This window comes from Falco peregrinus, chromosome 8 (genome assembly GCF_023634155.1).
Source record: "Falco peregrinus isolate bFalPer1 chromosome 8, bFalPer1.pri, whole genome shotgun sequence".
NCBI lineage: Eukaryota > Metazoa > Chordata > Aves > Falconiformes > Falconidae > Falco > Falco peregrinus.
The window spans coordinates 23,482,618-23,502,601 of NC_073728.1; the positions used below are offsets into that span (position 1 = coordinate 23,482,618).

Here is a 19,984-nt window from a genome sequence, read left to right on the forward strand (position 1 = left end):
CACTTAAGAGGCATTGGTAATTTCATATTTGGGACTTCTAGATATTTCAAAGAACATTATCACTATGAAGTTCTTTTTCCCAAAAGGAAATAACTATCACACAGAATAGTAACTGTGCATGAAACCTCTATATCCTTACAAAAAGCCCAGTCTAAGAAACTCCAACTTCCCCTGTCTATTCCACCCATACATTTCAACTCTGACCTAAAAGACAGAACTTAGAAAGTCTGTCCTTAAAGAGTCTGACTTTAGAGAGTTTTTTTCTAACACTTGTGTTTACACTGCAAGCAAGAAAAAAAATGCTGTCAAGTCTTCTTTTGCTGTACTGGAACTATACTCTAGAAACAGGACTGAAAGCACTGAATCATATCACATCATCTGCTGGATGGATAGTTCAGCACATATCAGTCAAATAAAAACCGGAGCTGAACTGCTGAATGGTGAATAGCTTTTTATCAATCGTCTGCCTTCCTGTATCTGTCCTGATTTAGGGTTTTTTTAATTATCAGTTTTTAGCCTTTAGAAATACTTAGATGCCATTTCAAGATAGTAATCAGCTTTTTTTTATAGTAACAGGTATAAGTAACAAGTATGAGAACTCCAACTGGCTTAGAAAAATTTACTGAGGTATATAAATTTCTCATAACAACTCAACTAATTAATTACATTTTGTTTTAGGTATTCACTGGGATATTCACAGCAGAAATGGTACTAAAGATAATTGCCATGGACCCTTATTATTATTTCCAAGAAGGCTGGAATATTTTTGATGGTATTATCGTTAGCCTTAGTTTAATGGAACTTGGTCTCGCAAATGTTGAAGGACTATCTGTTCTTCGGTCATTCAGATTGGTAAATACCTTGATAATTAAACATTTGCATGCATTTTGTCTCAAAAAAAAAAAAAAGTAATATCTGTACTAATTACTAGTGCCTAAAGGATGTATTATATACTTAAATGGCTCACACGTTTTTCATATATGTCTAATTTGAAAGCTATATTTGATAAGTACAAGTTTAAGGTATTTGACAGTTGATATCCTTTGATATCTTTTGATATCAAATTACCCTATTGATATCCTATCCTACTGATATCCTTTGCCAGCATAAAACTGCTACCTTTTAAGAATTTTGTAAATCTTCATTATAGTGATTTCATTAAGGTTTATCAATGCTGAATAGCTGTAAAAACATATTGCCACCAGCGTAAAGAATCTTAACATTTTTATTCTTTGTATTGTGAATATTATTTTGTGTTACTTATAAAGCCCCTACGTAGGTCCTTTCTTCACAACATTTATTTTAATGACCATGGAGAATAAACATTTAGTAACTCTATTACTCATAACAAAGAGTCATAACAATCTGACTTTAGGATATCACATAAAATGAAATATTATTGAGCTTCTACTAGAAATGTCTTTTTTATAGCAATTAGTGTAGTGTACAAACTAAGTTCTAGGTACGTTTACTACAGACACAAGATTCCTGATTTAAAAGTCTGTATTACTAATAGTTATCACATTACTTGAAAACCTAGGTTATTTCCTAATATATAGAGCAGGAAGTAGTGACTTGGTTTATTATCACCAGTTGCAATGGTATCCAACTTCATATACCATGGTTTGGTTACTGAATATTATATTTAAGTTAGTGTTTATGATTTGAATAGACATGACAATATCAGCATCAAATTGTTGCTTCAAAAATTGTTGTCAAACTAAAATTGGAAGACCTAGTGTGGTGCTGAGGGAAATGTGGAACCAAGCCAGCAAAGAGGGTGTAGTGAAGGTGATGGAAAGAGTATGAACTTCCAAGATGTTGTTAAGAATTGTTCAGTAATCATCTGTAAGTAGATGTTTAAATAATATTAATAATACTAAAAATAATAAATTCAAATGTGGTACAAACATAAATTATGGTTTTTTTTTCTATGGCATCACTAAGATGAAATGCTGAACACTGCAGTTTAGGCAAATACTCCATGCTGCCTAGTTTCCATTAAAATAATATGTTCCTACTGAAGAAAAAATTAATCTACAGAAACTGATATTCTCTGCTAAACAACTTTGACCTAGCTTCTGTTTCATAGCTAATACCAATGATACCTCTGCATTTCTGTTTTTCAGCTTCGAGTTTTTAAGTTAGCAAAATCTTGGCCAACCCTAAATATGCTGATTAAGATTATTGGCAACTCAGTGGGGGCTCTGGGGAATCTGACCCTGGTGCTGGCCATCATTGTGTTCATTTTCGCTGTGGTTGGGATGCAGCTCTTTGGGAAAAGCTACAAGGAATGTGTCTGCAAGATCTCCAGTGACTGTGTGCTTCCACGCTGGCACATGCATGACTTTTTCCACTCTTTCTTGATTGTATTTCGAGTGCTGTGTGGAGAATGGATAGAAACGATGTGGGACTGCATGGAGGTCGCAGGCCAAACCATGTGCCTTATTGTTTTCATGCTGGTCATGGTGATTGGAAACCTTGTGGTACGTGATGAACATTTCTGAACATTAACTCTGATGTAAAATGTACATAACTTACAGCTAGACAATGAGAATGTTTGTCATGCTTCTATTTAGAATTAAAAAATAAATCTGGATGTGCTAGGTTTTGGGTAGAAACATGATGATTCTCTTCTCCCTTTTTTCACTCATTTCCATACACTGAAGTACTCACTATGGGTCCAGGAATTTAGGAATACACCAAAAACTCAAATCAAACACCCTATCATGGGAGTGCTGCAGCAAATTTAGAGGTGCTGTTTAAATCAAAATGTCTTCCTAACTAGTCTTGAAATAAAGCTTATACTGCACCAGCTTCTGGGCAGCTGCATCTTTGGAGAAAAATCTAATGGACTTTTTTATACCCTTACAGCTAATTCCAACACTAATACTTCTGACTTAATAAAAATAAAGCATAATGTAGCTGTTCTTATATAAAATATCTTGAATTTATGTACCGAAATTTTGGCCTCTTTAGATGAAAAAAAAAAAAAAAAGAGTACAGACTGATTGGATGTCCATTCTAAAAATGTGTTTGAAAACTTCTAACTAGCAAAATTATAGAAGTAGAAGAAACCCTTATAAAAAAAATCTAAATCAAGCTGACAAGTTAAAATGCCAAAGGTTCAACTGATAAATATTGGATCGGGGAGAATTTAGGATTGTACTTAGAATGCACTATTTATATGTTTTCTGAGTTTCTTTTACTGTTAATCTATGCAGTTTGTTCTGATATGCACATAAAACTGTATTTCATTACCTGTCAAAATTCTCTTTAGTGATATATTTTAACATGATTTAAATTTTTATAAAATAGAATTCAAAATGTTTGTATTCTAGTTGTTTACATTACCATGCAATCTTGAAATTACATTCCGCACAAATGTGCAGAGCGCCAGAAAGCTAATTATGATCAGTAATCTGCTCTACTGTTTTTTTAGAATCATAGAATTGTTTAGGTTCAAAAGACCTTAAGATTGTTGAGTCCAACCCTTAACCTAGCACTGCCAAGTCCATCACTTCTTATATGCATTTATTTACTATATAGCTGTATTCTCTCATCTTTTAGGTGTTGAACCTATTTCTGGCCTTGCTGCTGAGCTCATTTAGTTCAGACAACCTTGCTGCTACTGATGATGATAATGAAATGAACAATCTCCAGATTGCTGTGGCAAGGATTCAGAAGGGAATAGATTATGTTAAAAAAAAAATACAGGAGTTCATCCAAAAAGCCTTTGTTAGAAAGCAGAAAGCTTTAGAGGAAATCAAAGCACTTGAAGAGCTAAACAAGAAAGACAGCTGCATTTCCAATCATACTGCTGTTGAAATAAGCAAAGATCTGAATTATCTTAAAGATGGGAACGGAACCACCAGTGGTGTAGGCACAGGAAGCAGTGTGGAAAAATATGTAATCGATGAAAATGATTACATGTCATTTATAAACAACCCAGGCCTCACTGTGACAGTGCCAATTGCAGTTGGAGAATCAGATTTTGAAAATCTAAATACAGAAGAATTTAGCAGCGAATCTGATATGGAAGAAGGCAAACAGGTAGGATTTTTTGTATCTTAATAATTGTAGTCATGCATTTACATATTTCTTAATTACTTAGAATTGTTTTAAAACGTGTATCTCATGTAAATATGTTTTATATTTTAGTATTTTATGTAATTATAATTCAAGAAAAAAATTACCCTATGTGATGGTATACTACAGGGTCTTTAGAGTTTACATTTTTAATCCCCTGTTTACTAGCATTTGGAAGGTGTATCATTTTAAATATGATTATTTCTTTCACAATTTTGTCAGGTTTTAGGACTAGCACACATTTCATAAAGCATTCTTTCTGCAGTATCTGTAATGCAATCAGGATTTATGGGATAAGAGTATTGTAGAAGGCCAAGAAACAATCAAGAGTGTACAGCTTTGCATACCAAATCAAATATAAGCAGAGAAAAAATATTTTTTTCTATATTTAGGGTAGTTCTAAAAATGAACACTGATACATTGTAAATCAGTGATGTATTCTGGATTATCTAGAAAGTTTTCTGGGTAATATTTTACAGATTTTGTGTTCAAAGACTATGGCTGGCTGAAGTAATCCAGATACTAATTAATGTCATGGTAAAGCAGTATCTCAAGTTATCCTGGAGAGCAGAACAACCTTGTAATACATATGCATGTGGAAACAGTTTACTTGAAAGCCTTATTCTATTATTATTGCACAAAGAGGTAAAAGTTGATCTAAGAACCAGAAGCCATGTACTCCAAAATATAAGTGACTCCAATACCAGAAGTGATCATGAATAGGTGATAACGGTATTCAAGAAAAACTTTGTATGTTGGAATAATGATCAATGACAAGCCAATAAATGTATTAGCACAATAAAATTTTATTTGGTGCCATTAGAAATGTAGGAACTGTGAGGTTTAAGGGATCAGGACCCATGGATAAATATGTTTTCAATTAGATTAGAAGCTACGATGTTGTGTGATAACTCATTAATATAAAAGGGTTTGTTTACCATAAAGCAAGCTCTTTTATAAAGGAGTCCTACATTCATGACTGTATCATAGCTGTTTAGCTGCCATATTTACAAATATGCTATACTCCTCAGCAATACCAAACTATATTGCATAACATTAATGGATAGCCATGATTCAGTTTATCATAGAATAGGGTTTTTTTGCTAAAGAACATAAAGGAACATAGTGTGTGTTTGTTTGCAGCTGCAAAGATGGTTACTCTGCATAACAATTCTGAGATTAAAAGCAAGATATTCTATCTGAGTTGCTCAGTTATGAGGCAGACATTTTCAGTGCAAGTATATGATAGTATAGGAGTAGTGCTTATCCATGACAGTTTAAGAATACAGGAAGTATAAAGTGATACCATTTATGAGAACAACTAGTATAAAAATAAAAGCTGTCAGAGTGAGTCTGGGCCTGAGAGTAAGCTGATCTAATAAAAGTTAATTGCCTTCCACTATGAACCTTTAGCAAAGTCTTCTAAGTCTTCTCATATATTCTGATGTCCTTTAAAATGACATTTTATTATAAATTTGCTGCTTTCCTTGTGGTTAGTTTTGATAAATACAGTGATGATTGCCTTCCTAGTAACTCCATCTTATGAAGTTACATGCTCAAAAACTTTCCAAATATGTTACTTTTTAAAAAGCTTGTAATATGCATTAGGAAGCTGGGAGGTTTATAAAGCTGTGCAGATGCTAAATGTGGTTACATGACATATCAGCTTCAGCAGCAGATCTGGCTTGGGAAGTTCCCGTCCACACCTGGCTCTTGATCCCCTGGCAGCCTCCTTTACCACTTTCTCCGCTACGGTGTTTGTGGGTCTGTACTACAAGGCATGTCACTGGAGCAGTGTTAGTTAAATATCATCCCATAGGTATTATTTGTTTATTTCTTCTTTAAGATAGATTGAATCATTCAGTTTACAGTGTACTGCCATGTGTTCTATCAGAACAGCTGAGGACAAAACAAAATGCAATGCAAAGGCAGAAACTCCTCTGTTTTCAAGTGAATATATGATGTAAGTACACCTCAAGAAAATGGAGTAAATGCCTTTGTTATGCTGAGTTCAGAATGATACAAATTTCAAGGTGACTTTCATAAGTCAATTGCTCTGTTCATTCCCATCTTTGGTCCGGGCATCATGCTTTTTTGTTCTAAGGCCATCCTGAAATTTCATGACTGTAATAAATCAAAAGGGATTTTGCATTTTTTTTTTATGGACTTCAGATGTATCCGTATATCTTCAGGAAGAAACCAAATCCAAAACTCTGTAAAAACAATTTGGAAGTGAAAATTTCAGGTGACTGTGGGAAACCTGCCAGTAAGTGATGGATGGTGTTTATATTAAGAACTTGTGAAGAAATTTTCAATGGGGATAGGATAAATTTAGGATTTCTGTGGAGCCTCAAGATTTCCACAGAATGTAATAATCATTACTATCGTGAAACTGGAGCATTAGTGCTTCCCTCAAGTTCTGCTCACACACAAATGTTTAGCATTTAACTGTTTGATATGTGTTTGTACAGTGCAAGTGTGCATATTGTGAAAGGTATTTAATAAGACAGGAATTTCTTACCAGTGTCCTGAAAATTGTGAATTCTATATTAATTGCACTTTCTGTTCTGGATTCCTTATTCCATTCCTTCTGGATGATTTTTAGGGAAAGGATAAAGTACTTTTTTTTATTGTGTGTATAAAAGTCCATCTGCTTTGGTAATACATGAACAGATACTCTGGCATGTGACAGGAATTTTTGAAGATTCCCAATCTTCTCCTACCAAGTCAACAGTACTGTTGAATCTTTTGCTGCCTTCTGATTGTCTTTTGAGGAAGATAAAGAGTATATTGGTGCAGTGTTTAAATTACCTCTCTAGACCGGTACACCATCATTTGCTTTATTTTGCCTCTCAAGGAATACCACTGAGACAGCATTCCTGCTAGGAGAAGGCCTGGTCTGCAAAAGGAGGGGTAAGACATGGGGCAGAACTTTCCTTGCCTTAACTGTGGCAGTACTTAGCACTTAAAATACCCTCAGAAGGTATCCTCTTTATTAACTTCTTATTTAACAACAGAGCTGTGAGAAGCTAGATATGCACAGGAACTGTAAAATGAACCATTTTTTTTCTGGTGTCTTACTGACTGTCACTGATGTTAAGAGAGTGGTTATTTAAAGTCTGTCAGCAATAAATTTCATGCTAGAAGTGGGGCAGGAACTCTGTCCCCCTGAGAAATATGCCAAGAGCAGGTCATTACCATAGAAATTGTAACTGCAAATAACTCTAGCCAGCAAGTGTCTTTCTGAAGGCTGGTTCCTTTCTTTTTTTTTCTTTCTTTTTTTTTTTCTTTCATAAAAAAACTTTCTAATTAATTTGCTAGTTAATAACTTCCCAAATCTGCCAGCATCAGTGCTGGAACCTGGTTGCACGTTCCAGACCTAAACAACATCTTTCTAACACATGTCGCTAGAAATTTGGGAATGTCTCTGTTTGGATGAAAGAAAACAGTAGCATGTATTAGTTTTCAGTTACCCACTTCTTTAGAGTAATAGTTGGCTGAAAGTACCTAAAAAAAGCAAACATTTCCTTGATACTTTGCAAGAATTTTTTTTAATATCTACTAAAGTGGTGCAATACCCCATGAAATAACCATTAGAAATAACAGATTTCTGCTATGAAAATAAGATACTCAAGATAATTTACTTTGAAGATAATAAGAAAATTAGAAGTAACTAAAGGGGATAATTTAGTGGTTTTTAGTTAGCATTGTGGATGCTGTTTTTGTTACAAAATATGCCTGCTAATCAGTGAAATGAATAGACTATGTTAATCTTTCCAAATACAAGACTCGTAACTATTGTATTTCTGTAGCACTTAACAACTGTTCATTACATCTGAATCACAACTTCATGAATAAAGTTTTGGATTTCAACATGGAAAAGTAATTCCAAAGATACTCATCAGTTACAGAAAGCTTATTTCACAACTGAAGAAATACATATACCTACAGGCCTCTATTGTTCAGAATTTCAAAAGCCTTTCTATCTACATTTTATGTACAGTAAGTGCAAATTCAGATTGGAGAAGTAAAGCTGCTCAATTAAATTCTGAAATCAAACCGGATGGTTTTAATAAAATTAAAATTATCCTTCATATTCTAATCCACTGAATTTTCAAAACAATAAGTTCATTTTTCTGACTGGCTTCACTAGTGCCTTTGTGACTTAAGTGAAGTAAAAAGAAAGGAACACAGTTATTGCATTCCCAAAAGTTAAGCATTGCCATTGTACTTCAATAAATTTCTTAGCTAAAACATACCCAGTAGTGATTTGATCAATTTGTTAGATGATTTTTTATCACATTCCTTTTAAAATATCCAACAGTCAAAATTCTCCTTTTCTAAAACTGACTAGTTCTTGGACAGTGTCTTCAAAAGTTACTGATTCTTTAAGTTATGGACTAGCTGTGGATAATCTAATGAATGAAACCGTATCTCTGGATACACTGATGGGTATCCAGACACTGATTCAATCCCCTTTTGAAACAGAGTGATTATAGATTCAGAAGTATATAGCATACTGAATCTAAACTAGAAACTTACACAATATGATACTTCACCAAATTTAATTTGAACAGAAATGAAGGAGGTTTATTTTCATTGAGATCTATAAGTTCCAGCACCATTATTAGAGGATGAAGGAGACATGGGAAGACGTGCATCTTCAGAGTATTTTGCTTACTGTATGTACATTTTTTGCAAATATAAGAGATAATCCCATCGTCAGTTAAATGAAGACTAGAACATTAAACCAAAACAACCCTTAAGATTTTCATTAATATGCATTAAGTACTATATAAATACTGGAATATTTTCCAAATCCGCTAACCATGTCTTTATTAATTCATTCTGGTTTTATTTATGAATCATAATTTCAGAGTGTGGATTATTAGGTCTAGCTTCTGCGTTTCTTATTTCTCTAAAATAAACTAAAGTTCTGTAGAGAAGTTTGTTGACCATTTCAGGTGGTATGTATTTCCCTTTTTGCCAAATGATCATAAAATATTTAATAATTATGTTTTAATTGTGTTAAAGCCGTGTTTGAATTAGAGATTCCAAAAAGAGGAAAACTAGAGATCCTGTGTCTTGAACTTCACTGCCTACCATTCTTACTTCTCACAGGGGTAAAACCAAGCTGGAGCAATCAAGAATGCAGCTCTGGTGCTTTTTAACCAGGTAGAGCAACGTGTCACCACTTTCACACAGGTTACCTAAGCAAGTTATACATATATATGTATATATATATATAATCACTTTTTAATGGATTTTGACTGGCCTGCATGCTATTCAGCTATGTACCTTCCCTATCCATTGCAAGACAGTAGAAACATGCACAGCTGCTCTCTGCAGAGTCATGGGACTCGCATCACAGCATGGTCAGGTGGGACTGGCAATCCCGACGTACGTTTCTTAACTCTGCTACTGATTTTTCTGGGTATTTTAATACAGTCTTCAGCAGTAACTGCATGCTCTACAGGTTTTGAAGTATGGATCATAAAAGTACTGGAATGTTATACATTAAAGAGGCCAAAGAAAAAGGGAGCATGCATAGTTTTTACAAAATAAAAACAACCCTTTTTGATTCAGCCCTTATAAATGTAAATATTTAATGAAATGTTTTAAGTGATTTATGTGATGATTACTGCCACAACTTCAGCTTCTTAATGAATAACATTTAAACTATTGTAGTAGCTAATCGTATAAAAATTACACTGTTATACCATTAAATCTACAATGCACTGTAATTCAAATATTCAGGGTGCTACAAACTACATTCTGTATTCATTTGGGCAGTGCATATCTTGAGTTTTATAAACTGTAAGCAGAGCAAACAGTTTCACAACGGCTAAAATTATACCTAGCAAATAACCCGCCCTTAATAAACTCTGAAAGCAAAGCGTTTTACAAATACCCTTTTCTTAAACTTTAAACTCCTTTATAAATAGTGGTACTTTGAAATGTGTTTCATGACAGCAGTCTGTGACTGAGTTGGGGGACTTCACCTGGTGTATGTTAGAAAGACTATGGAGTAGTCAGCACCATTTTTATAAAATTCCTTGTGTATTTACCCCAGGGTTTTTTTCATTATAGGCAAGCCTAATCTCCACTGGTGCATAATTGGCAGAGCCTTCAGGAATAGGGACAATAAATAGTGCACAGCAGCCAAAGTTACATGAAACTAAGGAAGTCAAATTATCCTAGTACAACTAGGCATCAAAATTTTGTTGGGATTGAGATTTCAGCCCTACATCAGGATTCAAAGCTATTTCCTTCAGGCAGAGTCTTACTGGCTTCAAAACGCTAACTAAATAGTTCAGTTTCATTGATTATGCCGTAGTTTGATCTATCTATATTGTAGTATAAATTTCCCAGAGCTGCCAAAAAAAATAATATTGGTGTGTATTGTGAAAATTCTTAGATTTTACTGATTAAATTTTAAACCAAGATATGCTTCAAACATCAAATAAAACTCTTAAGGAAAGAGATTTTAAAGTTTTCTTAATGTTGTATAAAAGTCAAATATCATAACATCTGAGATTTAAAGTCAGTTTAGAATCACTTTGGAATCACTGATCCCCATTATTTTATATTTTGTCACTCAATTACAGTGCAGCTTTCAAGAATCAGAGTATAAAACCACATGGCTGAATTTCTAAAGGCAATTTGTAATGGCTGAATCCCCTTATTTTATTGTCACTTGAATCATGAAGCCATTTGTAAAGCTTAAAATTTTAGTAGCCTGCTCTTGCTCTTATTGAAATCTAGAATAAAATCAAATGAGAGCAAGACCGGGTCTTAAGTGAATGCATTTTCTTGTAAACGGGCACATTAACATGCTGTTGGTCAAAGCTTGTTTTAATGATCCAAGCTGTTGAAAAGAGATGCACTGCTCTGAAAGGACAGTATGGAGGCTGATTATACGTATATTAACCAAGTATTTGGGTTGGTGATGAAGCATTTTTTTATGTTTTATACTATACAATAATATTTATAATACTGTTTTAAAAGAACCATAATCCCATTGAGGTAGGTTTATTTTTTATTTTATTTTTGTTTGTGATTTCCACAGTATTGCTCAGGCTTCTGCTGTAGACAAGCATGTTGTTTTGCTGATTCAGGCCTTGAGAATGCTGCATCATAAGCAATTGCTTTCAAGTGTATCCTTGTAAAGGAAAATGTGATATCACTGAAGATGCAAATACGTATTTACAGGGCATGGCGTGTCCTAGAGGCTAATAATCTCATTTATAAGGTGAAAAGAAGATTGTGTTAATCCATCACGTATCTTGAGTTTCCTATTAGTTTTATTAGTTTTATTGTTAGGAAAGAAATCATTAGTCACCTTATTTAAAATGCAATGGTTCTTTCCTAATTTAGGGTCTTGAAGCAAAAAAGAGTATTATTAACTTAATGAGTTTTTTTTAAATAATTTGTTTAAGATGATTTAAAAAATAATGAAAATGCTTTATGTGAAAAATAATGAGAAGAATTATTGTAGGTTTTGTTTGTACTGATTATAAATTACATTTCTGTCACTGGGTTTTTAGCAGCTATGCTGGCAGGACTATCTGCAACAGAGTTTACATGGGAAGATGCAGATAAAAATTGGTTGCCTTTTAACTGGCATTCATAGATATTAATAATTAATGATAATATGAACCTTTATCTTGCTACTATTAAGCATTAATTGACTTAATGATGATGGATCAGGCCATGAATTAGTTTTAATTTTCCTAACTCAAATGTGGGAGATTATTATTTTCACAATATTTGATTTTTATTTCATGAAGAAACTGCCTATAATTTCAGTAACAGGTTTCGGACTTCTTATTTCTTTGTATTACAGTGATAGGTAATATAGTTAATCTTATTTTCTTTTTAAAAGAGAGCCTTTTGTGTGGATAATAAGGTGGTGTGCTAATTATGCTTAATATAGTGTACGCTAATGTGCAGTTTGGACTGTACATGTAATACAGAAAGCAAAGCTTAAAATATTCTCACGATGTGAGGTACACAGTATTTTATTTCAGATTTACTGATCTACATGACCAGTAATAAGAGTATTCCATTTAGAGGCAATATGTCTGTAATTATTTTACATATATAAATTTTGGAAATCATAGAGGAAGTGCAGTATGAAAAAGGGAACATGATATTTTAACATGTTTGCTAAGCAAAAATTAACCACTGAAAATATCCAAATCTCAAATAGTTTCACATTTGTCAGCGTAATTTTCCATGTAGGGCAGGTCATAATATTTAAAAAGGGAAAGACTGGTTTTCAAACTCATACCTGTGTGGTTTTCAGAAATTTTTTCTCTTATGCAATATGTTCTTTATTTTTGGTCCCAGTGCAGTAACAGCCATGCAACCTGAGGTCTGAGTGACCCTATGTTGACTACATCTGCACATGTGTGTGAAAGGCAGCCTCTTGAAACTTAACCCTGAAATTATCCATCACCCAACATGATTATTTTTTTTTTTACTTCATTCATCTCATGTAAGAGTTGAATATGGGGAAAGAATGGCTTACCAAACTATATAAAGATATATGTGCCATTTATATTATTTCTGGCAGAAAAAAGCCCTTAGCTCCCAATGCATTTTCTTGGAGGGATTGCATTGTAACTGAAGAGTTAAATAACTAGTTTTAATTTGCAGCAGTGCCTCTGAAGAAGTGAATACGTGAATACATGGAAATGCCACTTCAGAAAGTTACTGTTTTTATTATTTGATGCAAAATAATTCAAATAATCTGAAGAGGGTTTTTTTATTATTATATTCTAAAAATACCACTATCTTGAAAACTAAATATGAAAAGTAATTGGTATTAAGCATTTTCTCAGAAAAAATGTATAGAAATGTCTTTATATAGGTCAACGGGTATGACCAGATCTGCTTAGTTGAAACCACAAATCTAGTCTGTGACAAAATGTTACATCAGTGCCTGTACAATTAGAAGTATTTAAGTTAGAGGTGCATTCTACATCCCCCCAAATTCCTATGCATTATTGCTACATGGTATAAACCAGAAGTATTTCACTGTTTTTTAATGTTGCTTTCTGATTACAAGCCCTATTTCACAGTAAAAGTGAATGTATTTTGGAGGAAAACAATTAAAGACACAAACAGTATTGACAACTGAAAAGAAGTTAGAAACTCTATGTCTGATTATTGCATCAGTTGTGTACATCTTTAGCAGGTTTGTCCTTTCAAAATAGGCTTTATTAAAAGGACAAAATTATGGGCAGTCTTGCATGACTGATAAGCACCTTGACCTGATCCAAATTTCAATGTACTTGGTAAAAAGTTACGTAATACTTAAAAAAGTTGCTTTATATCACTCTCCAGTTCTTAGAGTTCTCAGATCTAGAAGTGCTTTTACCATAGTAAAAACTATAGTATTTCACTATACACAAAAGTGGTAGAATGATAGAAAAATTCAGGATGGAAAGACCCCAGGAGGTCTCTTAAGATGCGTAGGAGACTGGAATGCAAAGAAGATATTTAAGATCTGGTTATTTATGCTTTTTGCAAAAATTTAATCGTGCAGAAATTTGCCATTAAATGCCATTAAATTGACAACTTTTTAATCCAGATATGGTGTATATTTGTGAAAACAGCATCTGTAGTGGACATGAAGATATATGTGGAGCTTTCTGTTAGTTCATTTCGCTGGGAAAACTAAGACACATTTTCAATATAATCCAGTATAGTAAAGAAAATGAAATAACTTGAGAGTGTGGTACATGCAAGCTCTCCAGTTTTAATACTGCTGTGAATACTTCAGAAGTCTTATACGTGGATCAGGTTAGTAGCCAAATTATATTTAATTGTTCCCTATGAGAAGATAACCTGGGAAACGGAACTATACAGTGTACATGTCATTACGATGGAGATGCATATTTATCACTATAAATTCCATGTTCTTCAAAAGTCAAAGAATGGCATGATTTGATTCAGTATAATTTTTTTACAGAATATGTATCTAATAAGAATTTTTTTTCCTGTGGTACTTTACTTGCAGAAACTAAATGCATCCAGTTCATCAGAAGGCAGCACAGTTGATATTGCTCCTCCTGGAGAGGGCGAGCAAGCAGAAATTGAAAGTGAAGAAGCTCTTGAACCAGAAGCCTGTTTTACAGAAGGTTGTAGAAACTGCTGATTTAAGAGATGTATTAGTAAAATGGCATTATTACTAGGCACATTTAAGTTCTTGAGAGTTTCAAATCTGGTGAACCGTCATGACCTCAACAATCAAAAGAATATAATACTCTTTGCCTAGAATGCTGGAAATCAGATGCCAAAACAAGGTTTCCCTGGTCTTTGAGTAACTTTATCTGCCTGGTCACTGCACACATCTTGTATCTAAGAAACTTCATTAACTTTTCTATTTTAAAATGCTTTTCAGTTATTTGAAAGGGCCCTTGAAATTTGGAATAAATTAAATTTTTTGAGACTCCATCAACAGAGGGAACATGCCAACAGCCAAAAAAATCAGTTTTTTGGATTGAGTTTACTCACGATTATATCTACTACTGTCTGGTTTCTCTGTATTCAGATATTCAGATATTTGAAGCCTATAAAAGAGTATTCCACTGTTTAAATTTTAAAAAAAAATTGTAAAATCTGTTAATATGTTGATGCCACAGTAAAAATTGACTTTGAAGTAATTTGCTTTTGGATCCTAATATCTCTTAATCTAATGCAGGTTGTGTGCAGAAATTTCCATGTTGTCAAGTAAGCATAGAGGATGGCAAAGGAAAAATTTGGTGGAATCTTAGAAAAACCTGCTACAGCATAGTTGAGCACAACTGGTTTGAGACCTTCATTGTCTTCATGATTCTTCTCAGCAGTGGAGCACTAGTAAGTAAAAAAAAAAAAAATTGCAGATGCTGAAATATTTAGATATCTCCTTAGAAGCAACAGCAAAATTCAAATTTTCTTCAGAAAGACTTGTTTTGCTTGGAGTTGTATAAAACTACCTGCATTCCATCTTTTCAGGATGGAATGAAACTTGGCCCAAACTTGAAAAGGTTTGTTGAAATTCACATGCACTTTTTTAGTGATACTTTTTGTTTACTACTGTAAAGTTGGCACAATTTTATTTAAGCGAGCATTCAAGATTTAAATTGCCTGCCAACTTTCAGCATGTGTGTCAAGAGATTTGGGTAGAAAGGACCATTGTTAACTGTGAATAATATAGCTAAATGTATAATTTTAAGTCTGTAATTCCTTCTAGGCTCAGCCACTTGGATTCTGCTTATGAAAGACCATACAAAAAAAGGAATAAATACTTCATTCTGTTCCTTTTTTGAAGGCAGGAGATAGGCAAGAGTGTGACAGCAAATTAAACTTTACAGCTACTTCCCAACATGTAAATCATTACCCACTTTTCCAGCTTTACTCCAGTTGAACACTTGCTACAGTATCAATGTGCATTGTGTACATTCTAGCAAGCACATTGCTCTTTAATTTGACATTTAGACATAAGTTTGATTGATGAAGGATAGAAATGTAATCTCCCTAACTGCTTTCTAGAATGGAATATACATAACTGGAACAGATTTTTGTGTAAGAAAAGGGAGGGTTTTGTGTGTGTATGTGAAAGTTTCTTAATACCACAGCAGACAAAAATTCATTCTTTGAATTTATTTCTTCTTTCACTAGTAAAATAGGATATGTATATATTCAACCCCAGACAGGGCAGAATACATAAAGTTGCTCCAGTTTGTAGTATGGTTAAAGATGGCAAATACATAAAATAAGAGTATGCAGATGAACAAGAGGAAATTTTAGCTCTGACCTACTTATTTTTTATTATTTACTCATTATTATTATCATGTTTATTCTGTGAAACAGTAATATTTACATATATTTTTTCATAGGCTTTTGAAGACATATATATTGAACAGCGCAAAACTATCAAGACCATGCTGGAATATGCTGACAAAGTTTTTACATATATTTTCATTTTGGAAATGCTTTTAAAATGGGTAGCATATGGTTTTCAAATATATTTTACTAATGCGTGGTGCTGGCTGGACTTCCTGATTGTTGATGTAAGTACACAGTCTTAAATATTGTAAAATTCATTAAAGTTCTTTATGTTGTAAACCTCATTACTACTAAGTAATCTTATAAACATGCAAAAATAATTCACATTGTATAGTTATACTGCATTAGTAATAAAGTGATCTGGATGTGTTCTTTAAAGTACATTTATATAGCAGAAGGAAAAGGATGTCATCAGGCTGCTCATTCTTCATGGTTAAGAAGTTCATACCCAGGTTGTATCAAATGTGAGGTTTTATGAGGAAAAAAAACTAATTTTGTAACATTCTATTTTTAATGGACTCTGATCTTATTACCTCATTGCTTAGCAAATAAGACACTACATTGTGCCAATTTCTTCTACAAACACTACAGCTTTGCAAGAGAAACAATACATTTGGTCCAGATTTCATCTGAGTTCTCAGAACTTTGTCCCCCAAAACTATCCTGTTATCATTTTCAGAAAGACAGTGGTTATTTGGTCTAAAAATTAATTAGTTTTAATAGGGTGACGATCTGCAATAGTTAAGTCAGCTATAACTCGGCAGGGTTTATGATTGAAGAGAATACAAGGTTTCTTGGCTGCTTTCCCAGTTGTGTTATACTTCTGTGCAAAGGCCTTGCTTGTGTTGTTAGAAGGGATCAAAGCTGGTTTTACTCCCAGGATATTTTGGGCTCTTGCCTTCACACATTATCTGACCCAGTTCATTGGCTATACATGTCCTCAGTGTGGAACTGAGAGACGGCATCTCAGGGCAAACGTGCAATGTGCAATTATAGTAATTTCTGCCCAAGTTACTGTATTTCTTGAGAAGTTTGCATAAATCCTGTTTCCATAAATACTTATTCCTTACGAATATATGATAGAAATGTATTGGATTTCTGATTCCCAGAAGAAAAAAAACTTAGCTTGATTTGCCCATAACTCAGAATGGAAGACCTTCTCTTTTTTTTAAACTTTATACTGTTAATCTCCAGCTCTGTCCTGAAAATCTACACTAGAATGGAGTAGTGTGAATGGTTTTCTTAAGAGGATGTTAATGCAGAAGACAGATGCTCCAGGATTATGTTAAGAATGATTTTTTTTTAGATGAACTACAACTCATGTTTTAATTATTCTTTTTGTAACATAAACCTAAACAGATTATTCTAAGCCATACCCCATGGTTTCTGAATAATAGTTTAGCTTCAGAGACACTGTTATCTAAGCAAGCTCTCAGAATTATAAAGAACATCATCATAAGCAAAGCAGCTTATTTTGCCAACTTTTTAACTTTATAAACAAAAGCATGACTAAATGAGATTGGAACCCTCTACTTTTGAAGAATTATATTAAATGTTTCAGAAAGTGGTAAAAAAATGTCTTACCGTGCCTAAGGCTAATTCAGCAAATCCTTTAGCACCATCAGACAGCACTTGAAAGAAATACATGAACCAGAGAACCTACAGGCAGTTTAAAAAGGTGTGATTCAGTGACATGCTCCCATTGAGAAGACTAGTAAGCCCTTCTTCATTAGAGGTGACTAAAGTTAATCAAATTGTTTAATTCCATCCTCTAAAATTCTACAGTAAACACTGATATCTCTTTAGGGCTTTGACCTTTAGTCTCTTACATACCTGAATCTCTCACTGTGAGAAATAGCCATAGTTGCTCTCAGTGATTGTGACCAAATTATATTTTAATAATTACACAAAGAAATTACAATTTTCAGCTCTTGTCAGTTTGCAGCTATGACAGATGACCCTTGGTACATCTGGGTACCTCAGTTTAAGACCTTATCATGCCATCTCTCCGCCCCACTCCTGCTATATAAAACAATATCTGTAGCAAGGAGCAGATATTTGGAAGGAGTGCCTTATCTACCCAAAATCACAATCTGGTAAATTAGTTCAAACACATTTAACAGTGGTTTAAGTAAAGAGACTGAATTTTGGATGCAGGCAGCCAAGAAGCAGGGACATATTTGCTTTCTTGGAGGAGACTAATTCTGGCAGAGATAGCCAGGGAAAGGCATGAGACAGACAAACCCAGTACAACTAGATGCTACAGAGTACGTCATCCTATACCTTGGTTTTTGCTCTTACCCTCTTACTCCAGAAGCCATCTGTCATGAGTTTATTATTTGTTGGTTTTGTTGTACAGCTGTAATGACTCTAAATTTTCTTTGTTGCTTACAAAGCTAGGAGATAGGACATCAGGGAAGGAAACAGGGAATCTGGGGATACCCAATGAGTTTGTCAGTTACTAAATTTTTTTGTGTAGTTTTGTGTTACGGTATGTATTCTTAGATAATTTTAAGTGGATACCATTTTACACTGTATATTTTTAAACCTTGTAAATTAGTCCTATAATTCAGCATAGACACTTTATTTCTAAATTATTTTGTTAATTACTTGTACTTGAATGAAATGGAAATAAGTAACATTTAAAACATGTCATGTATTTGCCAAATACTGTGGGGCAGTAACGAATCTGCAAGTAGAATGAATTATTTGAGCTTCCTGCAATTGCTTATGCCTGGTAAAATTTCAATGAGTACAGTTTTCAAACAATAAAATGTGGCAAAATAACCTTTCAGTTGGGCTTGTTGTATAGTACATTAAAAGTTCATCATATTGATGACTTACATAATATTTCTTCATATAGCTAAAACTGTTGCATGCTTTTTGTTAAAACAGTTAAAGTGATTTAATTAAACTGTGTTCTCAACCTTTTAATTAGCTTTTCAGAATAATTAACTCAACAGCAACAATCTGGAAAAGATCAGGGTCACATTACACTAATATACTAAATGCTGCATGAACAGAGGAAGAAGCAACTGCTGCCCTGACAACCTCATAATAAAAATAAGAATAAGATGAGCATATTGATGTGCTGAGAAACCAGATACAGACAGTCACTTTGTCTTCCTAGACAGTCTTATATGTCTTCATGTGTATCCTAACATGGTACACTATGATAACATTACCTAATCGATAAATTAATGAAATTAATTGATTAATTCAACAGAATATTCAGATGATATATGCATGAAACCTAAAGCTCTTGTTCAATGAGTTCAGGAACAGAACCATAGCTTGCAATTATGCATCTAAACAAAACGAATTTTGAATACGTGCCAGTAAAATACCATAAATTAAGAGTCATTCACCAAGTACATATAGAAAAAATGATAGCATCTTAGCAAATGACCATAACATAAGAAAAGCTACATAAGGCATAAAAAAGGCTACATTGAGTCCAGTGTCCTGTCTCTAAGAATGTCAAAAATGCCTACCTGGAAAATTGATAATATAGTATCCATCTTTCAAAAAATAAGAAAAATCATTAGCTTCTCAATAGAAAAAAAAATCTTCAGTGGTTCCCCCCCTTCCCCCCACCCTCCACCCCCCTCCAAGTCTTCCAGTTTAGTTTATTCCTCCTAGTTAAGTGTAATACCCAAAAACTTAAACTACGTGAAAGACAGGAAAAGCAGCCTTGAAAGTGAGGAGGGCCATGTTGCCCTGAGGACCTGGAATCAAATCACATAAATTAGCCACCTCACCAAGTAGCACAGAATTCATACAGATTAAATTTTAGGCCTAAATAGAAATAAAGTCAATGTGGAGCTGTACGACCAATGATCTGGCTTGGATGACAATTCTGACTGAAGATCTTGAGCAGGGTTAACTGTGACTGCTAAGTTTCAAAACATTTTTTTGTAATAGATAGTCTACATTCAAAGATCTGTACACAAAAATATGGACATACAACCCTCCAGTTCTAGGAAACAAATGTAAAAATTCTGTCCATGATTTTGACTTCATTACTGCATCTGCATGCATTCCTATTTCAAAAGAA

General features: G+C 33.7%; 1 protein-coding gene across 1 annotated transcript in view; it reads left to right on the forward strand.

The window, feature by feature from the left end:
* Nucleotides 1–19,984, forward strand: part of LOC101917509 (sodium channel protein type 2 subunit alpha) — a 78,708-nt gene that overhangs the window by 42,053 nt on the left and 16,671 nt on the right. Inside the window, exons 16-21 of the mRNA XM_027782712.2 lie at nucleotides 679–852; nucleotides 2,130–2,486; nucleotides 3,571–4,053; nucleotides 14,117–14,237; nucleotides 14,801–14,955; nucleotides 15,978–16,151. Of these exons, the coding sequence (XP_027638513.1) occupies nucleotides 679–852; nucleotides 2,130–2,486; nucleotides 3,571–4,053; nucleotides 14,117–14,237; nucleotides 14,801–14,955; nucleotides 15,978–16,151 (1,464 nt within the window). The remainder of the gene's footprint in view (nucleotides 1–678; nucleotides 853–2,129; nucleotides 2,487–3,570; nucleotides 4,054–14,116; nucleotides 14,238–14,800; nucleotides 14,956–15,977; nucleotides 16,152–19,984) is intronic.